We start from the raw sequence: 19795 nt of genomic DNA on the forward strand, positions 1-19795 counted from the left end.
AGTTCGGAGCAGGCTGACCAGTCGCCTAGGGAATAAGGTACTCTGAACTTTCCTTTGCCTCTGACATGTGGCATTTGCGAGAGCCTGGCATGAGAGAGACCTCCGTACTCCTGAGCAATGGAGGAAGTCAGAGTGCCTGATGTTGGGTCTGGGTGAGTATCAAGCAGAGAGGCCCGAGAAGTATGTGGGGGCCACAGTAGGAAGACCTGAACAGGGAACTTGGACTTTATCCTAAGAGCCCTGGGAAGGCATCGAATAAGGCTGAACAGGGGAGTTTGGGATCTGTATGTTAGACAGAAATCACTCTGGCGGCCATGTTGACACTGAATTCGAGGAAGCAAACAGGGAAGCTGGGACAAGGGGCGGGAAGCTGGAGGGGGACGTTGTTGGGCTGGGCTCTGGCTGTGGCAGAGGAGACAGAAGTGAGCAGATTCAAGAGGTGAGAGGTAAAGTCAACCAGACGTGATGACTGTTTGAATGTGGAGTTCAGGAGAAGGGAGAGGGACAGATCAAGGGACGGTGGTGGATCAGGGGGAGGCAGATGGTGAGTCTCCCTGGAAGTAAGGAGATCTGAAAAGAAAATGGAAGCACTTCCCCTTCTGTAGCGTAGGATATCTCTGCCTACATTAAGGAACTCCAAAGAAACCCTCAGGATAAGTGGTCCTACCCAATAAGAGAAAAAGTTGGTGATGGGGACAAGAAGGGGTGGGTAGAGAAAGAAGGGGTGAAGAGAAGGGAGGAAACATTTATGTTTTGATATATTTATATATTTGGGGAGAAAGAGTTTATTTGTCCAATGATTTTCTCTCCTGTAGCTCCAGGGTGACTAGAAGACCCTACAGAGAGCTTTTTAAGAAGCTGGATGTTGATAGTTTCCCTCCCAGAATTCAAGTCAGTACTTCGGCTCTGCAGCTTCCTCCTTAATGAGGATGAGGTTCATCGTGTCCTGGCAAAGTATGACCAGATATTAGATGTAAAAACACACCACAAACTCTTTTTTGGAAGAAGCTTGCAAACCACAGCAAACACCTCATGCTCCCAAACCACCATCAGGTGCAACATAAATTCATCATATATTCTCATTCTCCGCATCCCTTTGTTATTACCCACAGGACTGTCCTCATAGGAAATCATTCGATGCTTCTTGGGACTCACTGTTTCCTAAAATCCGTCATCCTCCAAAGCATATTCAGCTTTGCTGGTGTCTCTCTCTCTCTAATTCATAATTGAACAGATTTGAAAATGTTTTCTCACTGATAAATGTTCTTTTCATACCAAGAAAGCAGATAACACAATCCTACTTTCAGTAGTTTTAGAATTTCTAAAATTTCTCTTTCAGTTTTTAATTGCATTCTAAGAAATGTTTCACTCTGAAACAATGTTGTCCCTTTGAAATTACTGATGCAGCCATGAAATGCCTCCCCCCAACCCCCACCCCGGAGCCTCCCCTCAGCACATATGTTTGGGCCATCATCAGCCAGGGGCTCGGGGTCAGAACAGGTATAATTCAGCTCTAATTTGACAATACCCATGTTGCTCGGGTCCTTCTGACTGAGTTGTAATATAATTCAGATGAGGTTCCATTGTATTCATCTCTGCCTCTTTACTGGATGTTAGAGGAGGAAGGGTTTGTGAGACCAGGGACTCTTCACGCTTTCACAAGTTTATTGTTTGTGGCTTGTGGCCAGAATATACATTTGCAAATGACCCTCCCTGCAATTTGACTTTTTCCAGAACAACTTTTCTAAGTGTCCAGAATTGGCTCCCCCGACTTCCCCCAGGTTTGCTGAGGATGTAGAGGGTTGCAGTCATGGCTTTGCCACCTGAGTGGGATAGACTACATCCCAGAAGCTCAGAGCGGCGTTGTACCTTATAGTCCGGAGGCTTGTGCGCATTCTCCCCATGGCTACCTTCTAGCACTTGTTTTTCTCTGCTAAGTACACTTTAGGTTGTATTTCGAAAGAGCAACGGGGCTCGGTCACAGGTTTATATTCTGACATAGATATAAAATAGGAATCATGTTTATGTAGAAAATGAAGTCCTGGTGTTTAGTGCATAGAAATGAAACTCTTTTATTGTGGAAGACCTCTAGGGGCGCCTGGGTGGCTCAGTCTGTTAAGGGTCCACCTTCGGCTCAGGTTGTGATCCTGGGGTCCCTGGATTGAGCCCTACATCAAGCTCCCCACTCAGCGGGGAGTTTGCTTCTCCCTCTCCTTCTGCTTCTTCCCCTGCTCATGCTCTCTCTCGCTCGCTCACTCACTCTCTCAAACAAAAAAATAAAATCTTAAAAAAAAAGACCTCTACCGATGGACCTATAACAAAACAGGGATAGAGGGGATGGACTTTCATTTTGTCAAACCTTGCAAAAGGTCTCCTAGAAATATTGTATTTAAAAAGTTTCATCATATTTATAAAGTTTTAACTAATGGATTTTTATTGACTCTTGCTTCTAAGCTACACATTATAAATGAGGCCAGTCAGGAATAGACAGATTAAAAAGTGCTCAGGGTCCCAGCTCTCTTGGGGTCCTTTTTGCTCTATAGCTCAGCCCAGCATTCCTGCTCCATCTCCCATCCCCCCTTTTTCTGTGGCTTCGGTGGGATAGAATACAGCTCTCCCCCAGGCCCCCACTCGGCATCACACCGCCTACTGCCTCTTTGCTGCTTTGCTTCAGCTCTTCCCACTGAACAGAGGGTTTGTCCAAGATGATCATGGGACAGATTTGCAGACCTTCATCATGGTTGCTGCTTATCTTCCAAGCCAACCAGAAATAGCTGGGTCCCTCAAGTTCTAACCTAGCCATTGTCTTCAGTGGGTGGCTCTTTCCTCTGGCTGCAGTTTGCCCACCCAAGTGCATGCTTGTGTACCCAAGCACACATCCTGGGCACACATACGCAGGCGCTCCTGGGCATATATGTGTGTCTACCTTCCTAGCTACACACACGGAGGCCCCCAGCTTCTCGGGTTTCAGGCTATCTGATTAGTGAGTCTTTTTTTTTTCCTCCTCTCTGTGCTCTAAATCATCTGAGATGTAGATGTAGGTGTCAGGTGGAGATAAAAATGTCTATTTTGCTACTGATCAGCGGATGCACCTTCTGTGGGTGGAGAGAGGGGGGCTTGCAACACTTGACCTTAAACTTACCCAGAAGAAGTATAGGAAGACTGGAAATCTGCCAACCAGCCTAGTAGGGATGCTTGCTCGCTTCCTGTGGGCAGGTTGGCAGCCAGAGAGAGAAAGGGCTTCTGTGGCCAGCTGGGTGCCTGGGCCCACCTCCTGAGCACTGCCCTTGATAGCTGCAGACCAGGAAGGGATACCAGGAGTATCAGAAGGATTACTCCAGGGATCCCCCCTCCACACGGGGAACACACACAGATACACTCTTATGCCAGGCGCCTGACACATGGAGAAGCAGATAGCAGGAGCCAAGCAATCCGACAGGTGAGGAGAGTGAGGACTGAAGACCAAGCGAGCCCGGGAGTGAGCACTTGGGACAGGGTCCCTCCAGGGCACAGCCTTTACCTGCATCAAGGGTTGAGTCTGGAGCCAGCGGTGGGGCAGACAGGTGAAGAAGAGGACAGATGAAAGGCTTGCATAGGAAAAGCGCAGGGGTGGAGGGAGATGCTGACAAGAACATAAAGCTGCCATAGAAAGTGTACTTAAGGAATATTGAATTTGTTTATTCGTGTACCCCATGTTCCAAAAGAGAATTTGCAACAGCCAAGATTTGTATGTTAACAGGCATTGATGTGTAATTGGAGAGACAATGTGGGAATGTAGGTATAAGAGCTGTTGCAGGATCACATAAGGCCATAAGGGGAGAGTGCGAGAGATGGTACTCCAAGGTTATCAGGGGGGCTCGGATTATCAGTCACAACTGGGAGAAGGGCTCACAGCCCCCAGATTGACCATGTGCTGGAATTAGAGCTCCTTAGCCCCACTTGCCCTAAATGGAGACTATTGCCTTGTTCCAGAACAAGCCTTGAGGTTTAAGATTTGTTTTGGGGGGCGGGGAAAGTTCAGATTTTTTTTAATGATTGCCTTGACATTTTACTTTTTTCTTTGAGGTGGCCGCAAGGGTCTGACTCTTTAGGAGAAAGGAGGGAGTGCTAGATAATTATTATTATAATAGCTAACATCTATTGAACATTCACTGTGGGCCAGACACTGTCTAGAGTGCTTTGAGTGTACCAATTCGCTTAATCCTCCTAGCAACCCACATGAGGTACAGGCACTTTTAATATCCCTGTTTTACAGATGATGAAACAGACACAGAGAGGCTTAGCAACTTGTCCAGAGGCACACAGCTAGTACGCAGCAGAGCTGGAATGCAAATCCAGGTAGTTTGGCTCCAGAAGCCCCACTCTGAACAACTAATGGTGCAGAAGAGAAGGTAGACTCTGGCTCAGCCCAGTCTTGGATCTTTCTCATGTGAAAGGAGCAGAACCTCCATCAGGTGAGTTCAGAATTCAAATCCTGGACTTGGGGTCTGCATTTAGCTGGGCCCTCAGCACGAGTTAACTGCCTTCACCCAGCAGGCCAGGCACTGTCTCCCGCTGCCAGACCACAAGGTAGAATTTCTGGGCAAAGTTGGGTATACCGGTACGTTTTGGTCTCTGCTGAAGTGAGGAGGGATCTCAGGGCCAGAAACAAGAAGTCTAGGGGAGATGCAGAATTCCAAGAGGCTCAGCACTGTTAGGCAGTTCATTTAGTCATTCCACAAATGTTTATTGAGCACCTACTAAGTGTTGCCTTATTTTTCTTGGCATACATGCAGATACCCATTACCAGGTTCCTAGGAATGCCATACTTTTGTGGGGTCCATGAAGCCCTTACATAGCTGCTCCTCCAGCTTCCTTGCCTGGTATGTAGCAGCCCAGACTGGAGGGCCCCCACTGATACATGGGCTGTGTTTGTTCAATAACGCTCGGAAGCATCAGTGAGCTCTGTATTACCACCCTTTCGGCAGGGGCAGCCGGAGAGCCTGGAACCGCCTACTTCTAGCCCTACAGAGCCACAGGGACCGACCCAAAGCACCAGCCATCAGCTTTGTCCCTCAAGCCTCTGGAGAAAACCTTTGATTTCATGGGGATGATTATTTTTATTCTTGCCTACTCAAGGATGAAGCCCAAGAAACAAGGGGTTGCCCCTTTCAGGGGTGTCACAATGGGTCACCTCCAGCCAAACCCACTGCGTTTTGTTTTTTGTTATTTCTGGGTTTGGTTGAGCCTCTCTTGGAAACCATTACTATACAACTTACTTAAAAGAAAGAGTGGAGGGATTGGGCCTAAGAGACTCAGACAGAGGCAGGGAGGAGGTGGGGGTTTGGGACAGCAAGGCTGGGAGGAATGTGTTGTCAGAGAAAGTGCAGGAAAGAACACTTTAAAGTCACAATCTGATCTGAATCAATTCCATTTTGTAGTGACATTTTTAATCTTTTGCAAAGTCAGACTATTCCAAGTTTGACTTTTGGCCAAGCCCGGAGAATTGGAACTTTGGAATGAAGGTTTCTGAAAAAGACACAACACACACACACACACACACACACACACAGAAGAGGGAGGAAGAGAAAGGGGAGGGAGACTTTTATCCTAAAGTCATTGTAAACCCAAAGCAGGGTTTTATCCTCCACAGTTAAATGAGAAAGAAAAAAAAAAAAATCAAGAATACCAACATTTGAGGTACAAAGACTGTCATGGACCAGTGGAAGTTTGCAAAATTATATGTAAATGACCACAGTTTTTACTGTGGTGGCCCTGTGCATTCCCAAAGCTAATCCCAAAGAGAAAATCTACTTAGTAAAAGAAAGTTTTGTCTAATTTGGTTAACAGTTGAGAAGTGACAAAAATGCTGAATATATTAATAATTTATATTTCCAGGGTAACACTATATCTTTAATGCTTCACTGCCAAAGGGAATTCAGATTGGCTTAATGCTCAGAGAAAAAAAAGCCTGAAAGGCCTTCTTCATATTCTGTATCCAGCGCTGATGAAAATGGGTGTAAGACATGTGTTCCAATAATAGGCACCATGCATTCTCCCATTTCTGCATAATTCACTTCCATTCCATACTGTGCAATGTATATTTGTGATCCGGAAGGCCTCCTGGCCTGACATTTGCTTTCAGGCTCCAGCTATATCAGTTCATAAGGGGAGGAGGTATTTGCATCTCACATTTTATAGATAAGTATTGTAGTGACATGGAGTATAGGTTAGGGCAAGAACTCCTTACTTGCAAGACCTTTTCTAAAGTTTATAGATTTCCCCTGCCCCCTCCTTGCACATTTAAATTTCACTTTATGGGCAATGTAATGAAGAGGGTTTATTTTTTGTTTTTTTTTTTCTTATCTTTTCTTTCCTTTTTTTTTTTTTTCTTTTTCGCCTGTCTCTGATTAAATCGAGTTTGATGGTTTACAAATTGCAGGTCATCCTATTCCATGACCTCAGTAAATAGTCTAGGTCAGAGCTCCCTTAAACCCTGTCCACAGAAATGGAATAAGTTAATTTATTGTCCTCCAGCTAATCTGGGAGAAGACAAATAATTGTAGTTTGGTTGAATGGCCTCTGGAAACAGGAAAACCTGCTACATAATTTCAAATTATTTATTTAAAGGGTATCAGAGCTAGGGAACAAAAAAGGAAATATAGGAACAAAGGAAAAAAAGCAATGAAAGAAAACAATTTAAATCGCCACAAACAACATCAGCCTTTTGGATACCTTGTTCATTTTACCGGTTTACATAAAACAATAGCAGGCTCATTTTGCTATTTGGGACTTTAGAAAAACATGATTTTTGTTTGCTATTTTGAGTGTATCGCTGTGTTGTGGGTGGGGTGCAGATCCAGTTGGAATTGAAAACCCTCATCTCCTAAAGATCACTGGCCAAGTCTCCCCTGGGCCCTGAAAACTTCCCTCACGACGTTCTGGGTTGAGCAGAAGGTTAAAATCCAGCCTCTCTCTCCCGGGAAAGGGGGAAAGGGAGGCTTTTTCTCACCGGCCTGAGAACCTGGACAGACTGCCCCGCGTCTGGGCCCAGCGTCTGGACCCCGCGCCAGTGGCGGATGGTGGGGATCTGCAGAGGGAACAGTCCCCTGGGGAGCGCGTCTCTTGACCTGGTTGTTGCCGGCTGCTCACCCGGTTGCCTAGCGTCCCTGAAGCTGAGGGGATCTGTGCGCAAAAAGGCAAGGCCCGCTTCCCTGAACCCTCCGGCGGCGCTGAGTAGTCGTCATCCAAAAGTAACGAACTTCCTCGTATGTTGTTTCTGAGCCATAACTCAGAAGTTACTTCCTCTCTCTCTCTCTTTTTTTTTTTCCCAGAGACGTGTTAAAGCTGTAAACTTAGTCATGCATCTCGCTGGCCTGAGTTGCGCCGCTCTCCAGGCCAGTCGGCGCGTGGTGCGCGCGCGATTCCCGGCCTTGTGTCGCAGTGGGAAGGGCGCCCGGGTCGGAGCTGGTAAAAGTCCGCTAAAGCCAGTTTGGGGCGGGTCCTCGATTTGCATTTTCTGAGAGTCAAGGGCCCAGTTCTTCGCGCGCGCCCTGCTCCGAGGCAAATGCCCAAGGTGCGCACCTGTCGGGTGAGGGTCTGGAGCTCCGAGGGAGCCACGACTTCCGGCCCCGAAGCGAGGCTCCATTTAGGCTTTCCTCCCTCCTGCTCAGACCCTGCGGCGCCCCCCGCCCCCAAGTACTGAAGAGCATCACCTTGGCCCTATCAGACTGGCGCCCTCGGCACCTCCAAACGTGGTTGTGGAGGAGCGGGAGGTAACAAAGAAATGCATCTCTTGGGTCTTTATCAGAAATCGTTTATTGCCAGGGGGGAGATCCTTCAGGAGACTAATTTGCTCTTGGCCTTCCCCCCACCCATTTTTTTGTTGGCACAATATTTACACCTGTACAACATACAGTATTTCTCCTAAGCAGCGCCCGACGCTCGGAGAAATCTGGCGGGCGAGGCAGCGTCAGAGCACCGGGGGGTGCTGGCAGGGGTGCAGGTTGAGAGCGTTGGGGTGGGCGTGGCCGATCAGGTTGAGGTAGTGCCGGTCCAGCCCCTGCACGGGCGCCAGGAAGGGGCTGTGCGGTTGCGCGGGGCTCGGGAGCGGCACGGGCGCGCTGGGCAGGTAGGGCAGCGCCGGGCTGCGGGCCGTGCCGTGCGGCCAGGGGAAGGGCCCGGGGGCAGCGCCCTGCGGGAAAACGGAGGCCTCCCCGGGGCTGTGGCCCGCGAGCTCGGGCCCCGCTGGGTGTAGCTGATAGGAGAAATCCGGCTCCGGGAGCGAACCTAGCGGCTGGAAGGCGGGCTCGGCGCCCAAGCGGGCCTTAGACTGCAAGAAGGCGAGGATGCGCGCGTACTTGGTGTCCTTGGTCTCCATCCGCTCCACGGTGGTGAGGTAATGCACCAGGTTCTTCATGCACTCGTGGTAGCCGTAGTGGAAGTAGTTGGCAAACTCCGCTAGCAGTTCTGCTGGAGGGGCGAGTAAACCCGCGGAAAGGAGCAAAAGCCATGAGCAGCCCCTTGCCCATCGGGAGCCCGAGGCGGGTATCAGGCACCTCCCTCCCATCATGTTTCTGGCCAGAGTTCCCATTCGAGGCCTGTCCTCTCCTACCCCATTCTGGAGACCGGAAAGCGCAAGCAAACGACCCCCTTTTCCTTAAGAGCCAGACCCCACCCTTCCCCCACCTGAGAGGAGGCGACGGAACCAGCATCCCCAGAAACCTGTCCCCCGTCCCCCTTGCTTACGTAGAACCTCGCCTCCCCCTGCTTCGGCCGCATCCAGAGTGGAGACCTCTCGTGAAGGCCTTCACTCCTACTCCCACCCCCAAGTCTCTATAAGGCGAATGCTCCCTGCCCAGGTTCCCCTTTGCCCAACCCAAGCCCACCTTTTTCCCTTCCCCGGGGAAAATCAGCGGAGTGCAGGGCTCTCAGGTACTGAACGGTCATCTCGAGGATCTCCGCCTTCTCCAGCTTCCCGGAACTCTGCAAAAGGAGGAAGGGCTCCTCGCAGCGACCCAACGGGCGCAAGCCAACCCCGGCAGGCTGGGTGCACGGATTAATCTGGAGCAGCGAGCAGGGCGCTGCAGTGGATCTGCGCAGAGGGCCGCCTGGGGCTCGCTCGGCGCTCGGGCCCGCAGGGAGAAGAGCCCACGGGAAAGGCCCTCTCCGTCTCCGGACTCCCTGCATCCCTGCCGAGAGTGGCAGCGGAGGAGCCCCAGCGCCTGGCTCTGTAAGCTCGGCCTCTGACGTTACCTGCTTCGCCAGGGCCATGGGCACGGTCTTGCCCAGCTCGTTCAAGCAGCGGTTAATCCGGTCCCTCCTCCGCTTTTCTATCACTTTGTGGGAAACGGGGGTTCTCTGCGAACAGAGGTTTGTACGTTTAGGGTAGTGTTGCCCAGGGAGTCGTCAAAGTCGTGGCTGTAGCTGCGTGTCAACCGTCTTCCCAAACCCCCAGCGCGGCCCAGGGACTCCCCCCGGAAGGGGTCCCTGCCCCTCCATACAAGAGTCAAATGAGCTCTGCCCTCTCACGCCCAGGCTGGTGCGCTCCTCTTCCAGCAGCCCTACCCGCTCCGGCCACGCCGTCAAGCTGAGCGCCAGGGCACTGGGGAGGTGGCCATCAGTCTCGGGCGTGGGCTCCTCCCTAGTTAAGGAGTCTCCCCTCTCTAACCTCATTCCCCCCGCCAGACCACTCAAGATTCCTCCGCACGAGAGTCCCGTGTGCCGCGTCCCTGCCGTCGGTCCAGCCAGGTGGCGGCTCGGGGAGTTCAGACGCCCCCACCATCAGGGCGCAAGGGCTGTCTGGACTCAGCCGACTCACTTTGCGTTCCTTGAGCTTGTCTGACATCCTGGTCAGTACGCGCCCTCGGGAGAGGAGGTGGCGCGAGTCACCCGTCCACTTTCCGCCTCGTGTGCCTCCTCGAGTGTCCCAGGTAGACTGCAGCCTCCCAACTCTGAGGGACTGCCTTATAAAGCGGTCATCTAGGGCTCCAAGTGCATTCACGAGTTGAATTATTCCATAGGATTAGGGGAGCTGCGTTTGGGGGATGTATGCATTCAAGATCAGTTTTAAAGAAGTTAAGAAAAAAAAAAATTAGCAGCCGAGGGGGGCGAGCTGGGGGCAGATCAGCTTTGTTAATCCACGTGGCCCTTCAAAGGACACGTGATCGGCGGGGGACTAACATTTGCATGGCAACAAACCCGGCGGGAAAAGGAGGCGGTAAACTTGGGGTGGCGGGCGAGGGAGCGCCTGCAGCAGGCGCAGAGCGCCGGGGCGCAGCGGCCGCGGGCACCGGGGGGCGAGGGCCCTCACAAAACAGTGTCGCCTCCTTTAGTCCCACCGCTGAGTCTCACACGATTGCCTGTTTACAAATCCCAGCAAGCCCGCAGTCCCAGCGCCGAGTGCGTTTTAAAGCCTGTCCAGAGTCATTAAAGTAATTAAGTAAGCCTTTAATAGGCTGTTCCGCCGGGTTCAAGGGAGAGCTCTTGGAGACGGAGGCGCCCCGTTTGTTCCCAGGCTTTTCTCACACGACTTGGTGACACGTCCATCTCCCCCCTTTTTGTTTACACCGCTTTATTTGTCCGGACATCCCGGCAGGTGTGGGGCTGCGGCTGGCACACGAGGCTCCCGCCTCGCCTCGCCCCTCCCTCCGGTCTTTGGCACGCGACGCTCCCCCCTACTCCTGACCACGTCGCTTGCTTTCTTTTCTCCCCCCTCGGGCTCTCTCTTCGCGGGGGGAAGAGGCTCAATTTGTAGCCTATTATCCTATACGAAAATGTCCATTGAAAAGTATGAATAGTTTCATTGGGCTAAATTTTAATAATGCCAGAGGGTGGGGGAGGAGAGACAGGCAGGCATGTGTGTGTGTGTGTGTGTGTGTGTGTGAGAGAGAGAGAGAGAGAGAGAGAGAGAGAGAGAGAGAGTGAGCGGGGGGGGGTTGGGAGGATTGGGGGGCAACACGGAGAAGAGTGGGCCGAGAAGAAAAGGGGGAATGCAGCTGGCCCAGGCGAGCATTATACGACGTCACCTGCGAGAGGGGGCGCCTACAGACCCCTATTCATTTGCCTAATTTTGGTCAATTTAACAAACTTCAGGAGAAATTATTGTGGCTTTGTCAGGGAGGGTGAAGCCTTCTGATCGAATTAACAGCATGTTTTGATCCGGTAAATGTCATTAGAAAGGGAGAAACAATCGCGCTTAGAGTGCTCTGAGTAATGCGCCCAAGTGGAGACGCCAAAGCGCACGGCTCACAAAGGGAGCAAGTAGCTGCCACAGGGAACTTTTGTACCCGCCCATCGCCCAAGTTTTGACACAAAAAGGCATTATTTCATACTTGAATACGTTTAATCCAACGATTGTCTATTTTCTGCAAACATATTTTCACAGCATTGTTAACTTTTTATGTCCCCCTTTCGCGGGCGCCTTTTCTTAACGTTTGGGGGCGGGAGAGCGCAGACACTTTGGGCATCAATATTTGTCACTGAAAAGGGCTCCGTGAAGTTAGGGAAGTTGATCTCTTTTTTATGGTTTTAGAGAGCGAATATATCGGGGGAGGAGGAGGGAGGGAAGGCACGAACAGAAACCAGGGAAGAAATTTGCTGGACGGGCCCGAGGGGAAGGAGGGGGGCGGCGGCGGCTGGGAACTCTCGCCGCCTCCTGCGCCCCTGCGGGCAGCCTGGCTAGCGGCCGGGGGGCCTCCTCCCCCACCCGCAGGGCTCGCTCCCGTTTGCTGCCTCGGTCCCGCACTCCGGGGGCTCCGGGCGTGCGGGGTATAGGTGGAGTGTGAGCTTTCTTGCAGATGGAAACTATAAAAATGGTTTTTGTTTTACAACCTGCTCTAGAGCCACTGAGCTCTCACCTTTTTCTGATCTGTTCCATCTGAGAACAACCGAGACCTCTCCTTAGATATCTTTCCCTCCTTTTCTAACCCCCCCCACCTCGCCTAAATTCTCTCTACTGTAATGGGCCGTGGCAGGGCCCGGACTCTCCCTTTGGGTGTCGTTTGTCCTCGGCAGAGGTGGCTAAGGAGGAGCCCCGCTCGCTGGTGGGACCTAGGGGGCTCCTAGGGCGCAGAGGCGGGCCTGGGGTGCTGGGCCTTGGGGAAGAGAGCAGCCCACCCGCCGTGGCCTGGGAGGTGTGCGGCTCGGTGGGCACCACGCACCCCTAGGCTGTCCCTCTCCGTCTTGCTTTCGGTCTGGTCAGGACGTTTCTTTTCTACATCACGCCAGATTGGACACGACCTGCACCCTCCCGCAGGTCGCTCTGCCAGCCGCGGGTGCCCTCTCAGGGGTTGTCCATTTCAGTATATTCACCCGCACACAAAGGGATTAAACACGAACCCTTATCATCCAAATTAACTAACGTGAATGGGTAAAAGGGAGTGCGCACGCTTCTCACCCCACCCTCCCCTTTTAAGCCCTGGACTAGGCGTTGATCCTCTTACTGCTGGTGTTAACCACCAGCTGCAGGCACCTTCCGCCGGCCAAATTTCATTCCATGCAAACTTGAATTTTTCGTGTTTGCTCCCTGAGCTGGGCTCCGGGGCCTGCCCAGGGCTGTAAGTACCCACGTGTGGCTTGGCCGGGGTTCATAGTAGGTAGGTGGGTGGAGAGTGGGGGTGGGGAGCAGGCACTTGCTTCCTCACCATGAACTCCCAGGCTTGCTCACCATGTCCTCCAGCGGCTGCAGCCCTTTCTGGGAGAGGGGGAACGCCCCACCTGGTTCCAGTGAGGCAAGGACTGTATTCAGTCCCAGCCGGAAGGCTCCAATCGCACATCCCAAAAAGTGGGGCACCAGGACCCTCATGGCCATCTTCCCTTGAATCCTCCTCGGCAGGATGGTGATAAAGTGTTCCCTGATCTTGACCTAGTTCCCACCCAGAACCAAGCAGAGTCATGAACTGTGGGTGCTGGAGCCCAACAGGCGTTCACATCCCAGCTCCCCGCCCCCCTCACCAGCCGGGCCAGACTTTGGGCTGGGCCTCAGTGTCCTCTTCTGTAAAATGGAAACAATGAGTGTACTTACTAGGTCACAAGGTGGCCACTGAAATGAACTAAGTAAATATAAGCAAGGCACCTAAAATAAGATTGAAGTACTCAATTCATAGCTTCATTTTGCCCAGAAATCTCTTCTGCAGTGGCTCTCATGTGGTAGTGTTTTGTGGGGTCTGCGCCCTTGTGTGATATTTTCATTCATTTCATGTTTGTTTGTTTGTTTGTTTGTTTCATCTCTAAGAAAGCTTCCCTCTCCTGAAAAGGCCACAGTACTTTCTCCTGAGGTTTGTTAAATTGACCCAAACTGGAACAAATGATTGGGGCGGTAGATGCCCCCTCTTGCAGGTGACATCACCTGGGGCTTGCTGGCCAGTGGGGTCCTCTCTGTGTGTGGGAGACTGAAAAAGCCTCTAAATGCAGAAGCTTCTTGATATCAGAGTCATTTCAAATGATTCAAACACTAGCCTCAAAGCAAAACTAGGAAGACTACTTAGAAATTAGGCAATGCTAATTAAATATTAGTCTGCACTTAAGACTCCTAGTATCTGAAGACCTTTGTTGGAGAATACCGCAATCACAAGCCGACTATGTATGTTATGGTTGTGAATATTGCTTTTTTTTTCTTTATAGAGTTGATCTGTAGCTTCCAAACACTGAAAAGATGGATTCTTTGGGGTTTCTCCCCAATTCTAGAAACTGAGGATTTATGGATTTGGGAAGGGGAAGAGGAAATGAATAGAATGAGGAAAATATAGTGAGTATTTGGTAATTTCAGCCAAATTGCTCTAAGACAAAGTATTCTGGGTGATTTCAAATCTCTCCCTCCAACACTCACCTCGAATACACAGAGCAGCTTTTCTAGTTTCATTAATGGGACTGGGGATTTAATCAAGTGAGAAAATGTGAGGTACCAGCAAGACAAGGGCTGAAGGGAGTCGAATTCCTAGGCTCTTTCTGAAGCAAGTGGCATCACGGAATGTGGGACAGCGGGATCGTTCCTGTGAGAGAAGCCTAAAGACCGTCCCATCCAGCACACCCTTGTACTGCGGGAGAGTTTGAGGGGCAAGCAGGAGAGCTGATACTGCCGGTAGGCTGCTTCCTCAAAGTGTTCCCCTGTCGGTGGATTTGCTAACCTCCAGGCTGACTGCTCCAGTGTCGTCTCTGTTACTGTGCAGGAGAGTCTGGTCGGGGACATCCTGCTGCCTTTGGCTGGCGTGACTGTTGTCCGAGGCATCAGCTGCATCCTTGAGCCTCCTTTATGTGCTCCTACTTCTCACAAGTCCTGTAATGACAGCATGTTGTGAGCCCTGATAGGAGCCAGAAGCTGGGAATACCCAGCAGAAAAGGACATGGCCCATGGGCTGGTACTCTAAGAAAGGAGAAAATATTCTATTGATGGCCCCAGTCCAGTAGCCTCAACACAACGGTCACTCCCGATGCCTATTCTAGCAGACGTGCATTGGGTAGCCTCTTGGGCTGGCCAATTCTCTGGCCTTTAGCTTACTTACTCAGCATCCCCGATTCCTCACCGCCCCCCTCTGATCACCAGTAGTATTCTCAACTCAGTGATGGGATCAACAGAAGTATGTGGCAGGGACAGTACCTGACAGTCTTTGCTGAACGGAGCAGCCCCTCTGAAACCACACTTGCTACTTAGCACCACCCTTTATCCAAATGCTTTTCAGCTTCTCTACCCTTATGGAAATCTTGACACGTCACGCCTGCTGCTAGAATCTGACACCTTCAGAAGTTGGTTTGTTTTGTTTTAAGGAAAAAACAAAGTGCTCTAATCCCTTGCTACTCCAATGGACTTCTCAGACTGGCCCTGTCCTCACCACCTGGGAGCTCATTAGGAATGCAGAACCTCAGGCTCCGCCCCTGACCTAACTGAATCAGAATCTGCATTTGAACAAGATCCTCTGTGGACTCCAGTGTCCTTCAGAGTTCAGAAGCACTGCTCTAGCTGAAGTTGGAGGCCACCATTTGATGGGCAAATCCCAGGTAGGAACGGCCACCCTGGGCGGGTGGCAGCGGGAGAGCAAAGGTAGAGGAGACTTCCAGGCTATCCTAGGTGGTACGAATTAATTGCATAGATTGAAAGGCTTCCGACGAACAAAGGGGGCTTTGTAGCTCTGCTTGTCCAAATATTCTATAGAGCATTTGCAGTACTTCCCTTAAGTACTGTCTCCTATATGCAATGATTTATTTCCTACTTGTCTGTGTAGTACTTGAAAGTAATAGATGCTCTCAAATGTAGTTTTTCAACATTGTTTTGTTGAATGAAGCAAAAACTGGGAGTGGAGCCCTGAGGATTATTTTAGCATCCATGCTCCAGCTAATTCAATAGGCAGTCTCTCACAGGACCCCATGTTGTCCTATTTTACTATTTATTTTTGGACTTTAAAAAGAAGTCCAAGAACTGGGGGGAGTATAAATATAACTACTGAGAAATAGTAATTTTAGGGAGATTGCAGGAGAGATGAGGCTGTTGCTGTCCATATTTTGATGTTAACATTGCTTAGGAAAGTATGTTGCAGATGCCTTGAATGGTGTCCCTTATGGACTTTGATTATTCTAGGCAACTGGCTTTCTTTTGGGTTGATAATTATAGCTTTTCACTCTTGGTTAACTTGGGTGGCCATCCAGAAGTTATCCCTGAAGAGTTTTGGCTCATAGCGTTGGCTCTTTCTATAGCATGAAGATTTCATGTGCTCTACGGGGTAAATTTGCACAGAAAACTAGAGGTATATGCTACTGAAAATAAGAAATTATTGTAAATTACAATACATGACCGAGAACTTGGGGAAAAGATTCAGGTTGGGGAGAAATGTACATTATAGGAATGTTAATAACAGTTCCATTGTATGGGCTGTAACCCTGAGGTCTGAGGGTGGGTCACCTGGTCCCATCCTTGCCTGCAGATGACAGCCCAGCTCCTCCCCTTCCTCCCTGTCCCCTTCACTCATTCACCACCAGATCCAGCATTCACTGTGTGCCAAGCATTGGACGGGATGACATCGCAGCCGCTGAGAACAAATGTAGGGTGTTTGAAGAATCTGTAAGTTCTCACGTGTCAAAAGAAGCACCCTACTAAGGGAGAGCCCTTAAGGGCAGACCCTCATTTGTAATTTGCCTGTTTGTTGCCCCCCGTCCCCCAGTTTGTACCCCACTGATTACAGTTTCAGTCCACTCTATTTCTTTACATTAATCTTACCAATGAGACATGAATTTGAGGAATTTTAGCTTTTTCGCAGTGGGTTTGCAGCCAGAACACAGGTGTCATGAAAACCACAGCTCAACCTAAACCAAAATGGGAAAGGAAAATAATCACATCAACATTGTCGTCACTGGACACGTAGATTTGGGCAAGTCTACCTCTGTTGGTCATCTGATCGACCAATGTGGTGGGATCAGCAAAAGAACTATCGAAAAATTTGAGAAGGAGGCTGCTGAGATGGGCAAGGGCTCCTTCAAGTATGCCTGGGTCTCGGATAGACTAAAGGCCGAATGTGAACGTGGTATCCCCATTGATATCTCCCTGTGGACATTCGAGACCAGCAAGTACTATGTGACCATTCATTATTGATGCCCCAGGACACGGAAACTTTATCAAAAACATGATTACAGGCACATCTCAGGCTGACTGTGCTGTCCTGATGGTTGCTGCTGGTGTTGGTGAATTTGAAGCAGGTATCTCCAAGAACGGGCAGACCCGTGAGCAAGCCCTTCTGGCTTCCACACTGGGTGTGAAACAACTAATTGTTGGTGTTCACAAAAGGGATTCCACTGAGCTATCCTACAGCCAGGAGAGACATGAGGAAATCGTTAAGGAAGTCAGCACCTACATTAAGAAAATTGGCTACAACCCTGACACAGTTAGCATTTGTGCCAATTTCTGATTGGAATGGTGACAACATGCTGGAGCCAAATGCTAACATGTCTTGGTTCGAGGGATGGAAAGTCACCCATAAAGATGGGGTTGCCACTGGAACCACACTGCTCGAAGCTCTGGATTGCATTTCTGCCACCAACTCATCCAACTGACAAGCCCTGGCATCTGCCTCTCAGGACGTCTACAAAATGGGTGGTGTTGGTGCTGTCCCTGTGGACCGAGTGAAGACTGGTGTTCTTAAACCCGGCATGGTGGTCACCTTTGCTCCAGTCAATGTTACAACTGAAGTAAAGTCCTTGGAAATGCACCATGAAACTTTGAGGGAGGCTCTTCCTGGGGACAGTGTGGGCTTCAATGTCAAGAACGTATCTGTCAAAGATGTTCGTCGTGGCAGTGTGGCTGGTGACAGCAAAAATGACCCACCCAGGAAGCAGCTGGCTTCCCAGCTCAGGTGATTATCCTGAACCATCCAGGCCAGATCAGTGCTGGATATGCACCTTGGCTGGATGGTCACGCAGCTCACATTGCTTGCAAGTTTGCTGAGCCGAAGGAGAAGATAGATCATCGTTCTGGAGAAAAGCTGCAAGATGGTCCCAGGTTCTTGAAACCTGGTGATGCTGCCATCATTGATGTGGTTCCTGGCAAGCCTGTGTGTGTTGAGAGCTTCTCTGACTCTCCTGCTCTGGGCCGGATTGCTGTTCGTGACATGAGACAGACGATTGCTGTGGGTGTCGTCAAAGCAGTGGACAAGAAGTCAGCTGGAGCAGACAAGGTCACCAAGTCTGCCCAGAAAGCTCAGAAGGCTAAGTGAATATTAGCCCCAATACCTGCCACCCACTCTTAATGAGTGGTGGAAGAACGGTCTCAGAACTGTTTGTGTCAATTGGCCATTTTTTTTTTTTTAAAGATTTTATTTATTTGACAGAGAGAGACACAGCGAGAGAGTGAACACAAGCAGGGGGGTAGTGGGAGAGGGAGAAGCAGGCTTCCCGCCGAGCAGGGAACCTGATGCGGGGCTTGATCCCAGGACTCTGGGATCATGACCTGAGCCCAAGGCAGACGCTCATCGACTGAGCCACCTAGACGCCCCTCCAACGTCATTGGCCATTTAAGTTGAATAGTAAAAGACTGGTTAGTGATAACAATGCATTGTAAAACCTTCAGAAGGAAAGGAGAATGTTTTGTGGACCATTTGTGTTTCTGTGTGTGTGGCAGTTTTAAGTTATTAGTTTTTAAAAATCAGTCCTTTTTTTTTTTTTTTTTAGGATTTTATTTATTTACGTGAGAGAGAGAGCATGAGAGGGGGAGGGTCAGAGGAGAAGCAGACTCCCTGCTGAGCAGGGAGCCCGATGCGGGACTCGATCCAGGGACTCCAGGACCATGACCTGAGCCGAAGGCAGTTGCTTAACCAACTGAGCCACCCAGGCGCCCCCAAAGATCAGTCCTTTTTAATGGAAATGATTTGACCAAAAATCTGTCACAGAATTTTGAGACTCATTAAAACAAAAGTTTAATGAGGAAAAAAAAAAAAGAATTTGAGGAATTTTAAATCCCCTCCTTTAAAAATTTCATCACCTCTTAGAGCATTAGGGACTCTCCTTAGCGTGAATTGGTACAACTTGATTTTGGCCCTCTAACACCAAATTAAAGGGTGCTGTCAAGAAAATAAGTTTTGATTGAAATTGAGTATAATTTTGGAAGACCTGGTGTATTCCCTTCCCGTGGCTTCTGTAACAAATCACCATAAACAAATTACCATACACTTAAAAAACAAGAGAAATTTATTCTCTCGCAGCCTGGAGACCAAAAGTCTGAAATCAGTAGCACAGGGGCGGAGATCAGTGTCAGCAGGGCCACGCTCCCTCTGGAGGGCCTAAAGCGGGATCTGCTTCTAGGATCGGAAGCCTTTCCAGCTTCATGGCTCCAACACTCCTGGGCTTGTGTTTGCATTACCCCAATCTGTGCCTCCAGGGTCAGACCACCTTCTCTTCCCCACCTGCCCCTCTCTCCGAAGGATACTTGTGGCTGTATTTCAGACCCACCTGGTCAGTCTCCCTACCTTAGGATTCTTGGCTTAATCAAATATGCAAAGTCCTTTTTTAGGCGGGTGACATTTGTAACATTCTCCGGCTCCAGGGATTAGGACATGGATGTCTTTGGGGGGCCGTTATTTAGCCTCCCGTCCCTGGTGAAGTGCCATAGCGGGAGCTCAGACAGCATCTGCACTGAGGCCCTGAGAGCCAGGCGGCTAGAAGGGGCCAAGGGGTGGGCCAGAGGGAGTGGGGTGGTGGAGAAAAGAAAAGCATGCTCTGTTTCCAAACTTAGCAGAGCTACCCCTCCTCCTTCCTGTCTTCCTTCCCTTTTCCCTTCTCCCTCTTCGTCCTTTCTTATCCCTTTTCCATCACAGGACTCCTTGCTCCCAGGCCTCAGGATTAAAGATACTCTGATATATTTATGCTGCATTGTGAGTTAGTTTATAATCCATGCCTTTGTTATGGTGCACACACACACACACACACGTGCAATTGCTCTGTCTCAAACCTAGCTAACTAAGACTCAGTCTTTCTTTTCCCCACCCTTCTCCAGCATCCTTCTTCTAATTGGCCACAGGTCTTTTGGCAATGCCGTGCTCACGCTCACCAGGACCTGTGATTCAAGGAGATCTGGATGTGAATCCTAACTCTGCCTGTGCGAAGGTTCCGGGCAAGCCGCTGCACCTCAGTTTCTGCATCCATGAAGCAGAGTTGATAACCCACTTCCTAGGCTTATCGAGATGACTCAGTGAGGTCACATTTGTGAAGTTCCTGCCACAACACCTGGCCCCTGGGAGGTGTGCAGGGGCTGACCTCCTCATGGGTTAATCCTGGTAGGGAGCACCTGCTATCTTCCTGGAACAGTGCTGACACCTCATGTGACCATGGGGATCAGAAC

At 50.1% G+C, this 19795-nt stretch overlaps 1 protein-coding gene and 1 pseudogene across 2 annotated transcripts; one reads left to right on the plus strand and one right to left on the minus strand.

Moving 5' to 3' along the window:
• Nucleotides 1-7951: 7951 nt before the first annotated feature.
• Nucleotides 7952-9826, minus strand: HELT (helt bHLH transcription factor). 2 transcript variants are annotated; one of them, XM_045879279.1, is made up of 4 exons: nucleotides 9800-9826; nucleotides 9235-9339; nucleotides 8868-8964; nucleotides 7952-8448 (listed from the first exon to the last, which is right to left on the minus strand). In XM_045879279.1, the coding sequence occupies exons 1-4, from the start codon at nucleotides 9824-9826 to the stop codon at nucleotides 7952-7954; spliced, it is 726 nt and encodes a 241-aa protein (XP_045735235.1). The 2 variants fall into 2 exon arrangements, with proteins under 2 accessions (XP_045735235.1, XP_045735233.1); XM_045879277.1 differs by having other exon boundaries at nucleotides 7952-8451.
• A 6456-nt stretch (nucleotides 9827-16282) lies between these two features.
• On the plus strand, nucleotides 16283-17747 carry LOC123847846 (elongation factor 1-alpha 1-like; annotated as a pseudogene).
• Nucleotides 17748-19795: the final 2048 nt, after the last annotated feature.

The sequence above is a fragment of the Mirounga angustirostris genome, unplaced genomic scaffold (genome assembly GCF_029215605.1).
Source record: "Mirounga angustirostris isolate CCGP_5_RB_7025 unplaced genomic scaffold, mMirAng1.0.hap1 SCAF_2, whole genome shotgun sequence".
In the NCBI taxonomy this organism is placed as follows: Eukaryota; Metazoa; Chordata; class Mammalia; order Carnivora; family Phocidae; genus Mirounga; species Mirounga angustirostris.

Coding starts and splice junctions, on each gene's coding strand:
- HELT (XM_045879277.1), bottom strand. CDS start 9,826: ATGTCAGACAAGCTCAAGGAACGCAAA. Junction 9,340..9,799: donor ACAAGCTCAAGGAACGCAAA/GTGAGTCGGCTG, acceptor CTCTGTTCGCAG/AGAACCCCCGTTTCCCACAA. Junction 8,965..9,234: donor CCATGGCCCTGGCGAAGCAG/GTAACGTCAGAG, acceptor CTCCTTTTGCAG/AGTTCCGGGAAGCTGGAGAA.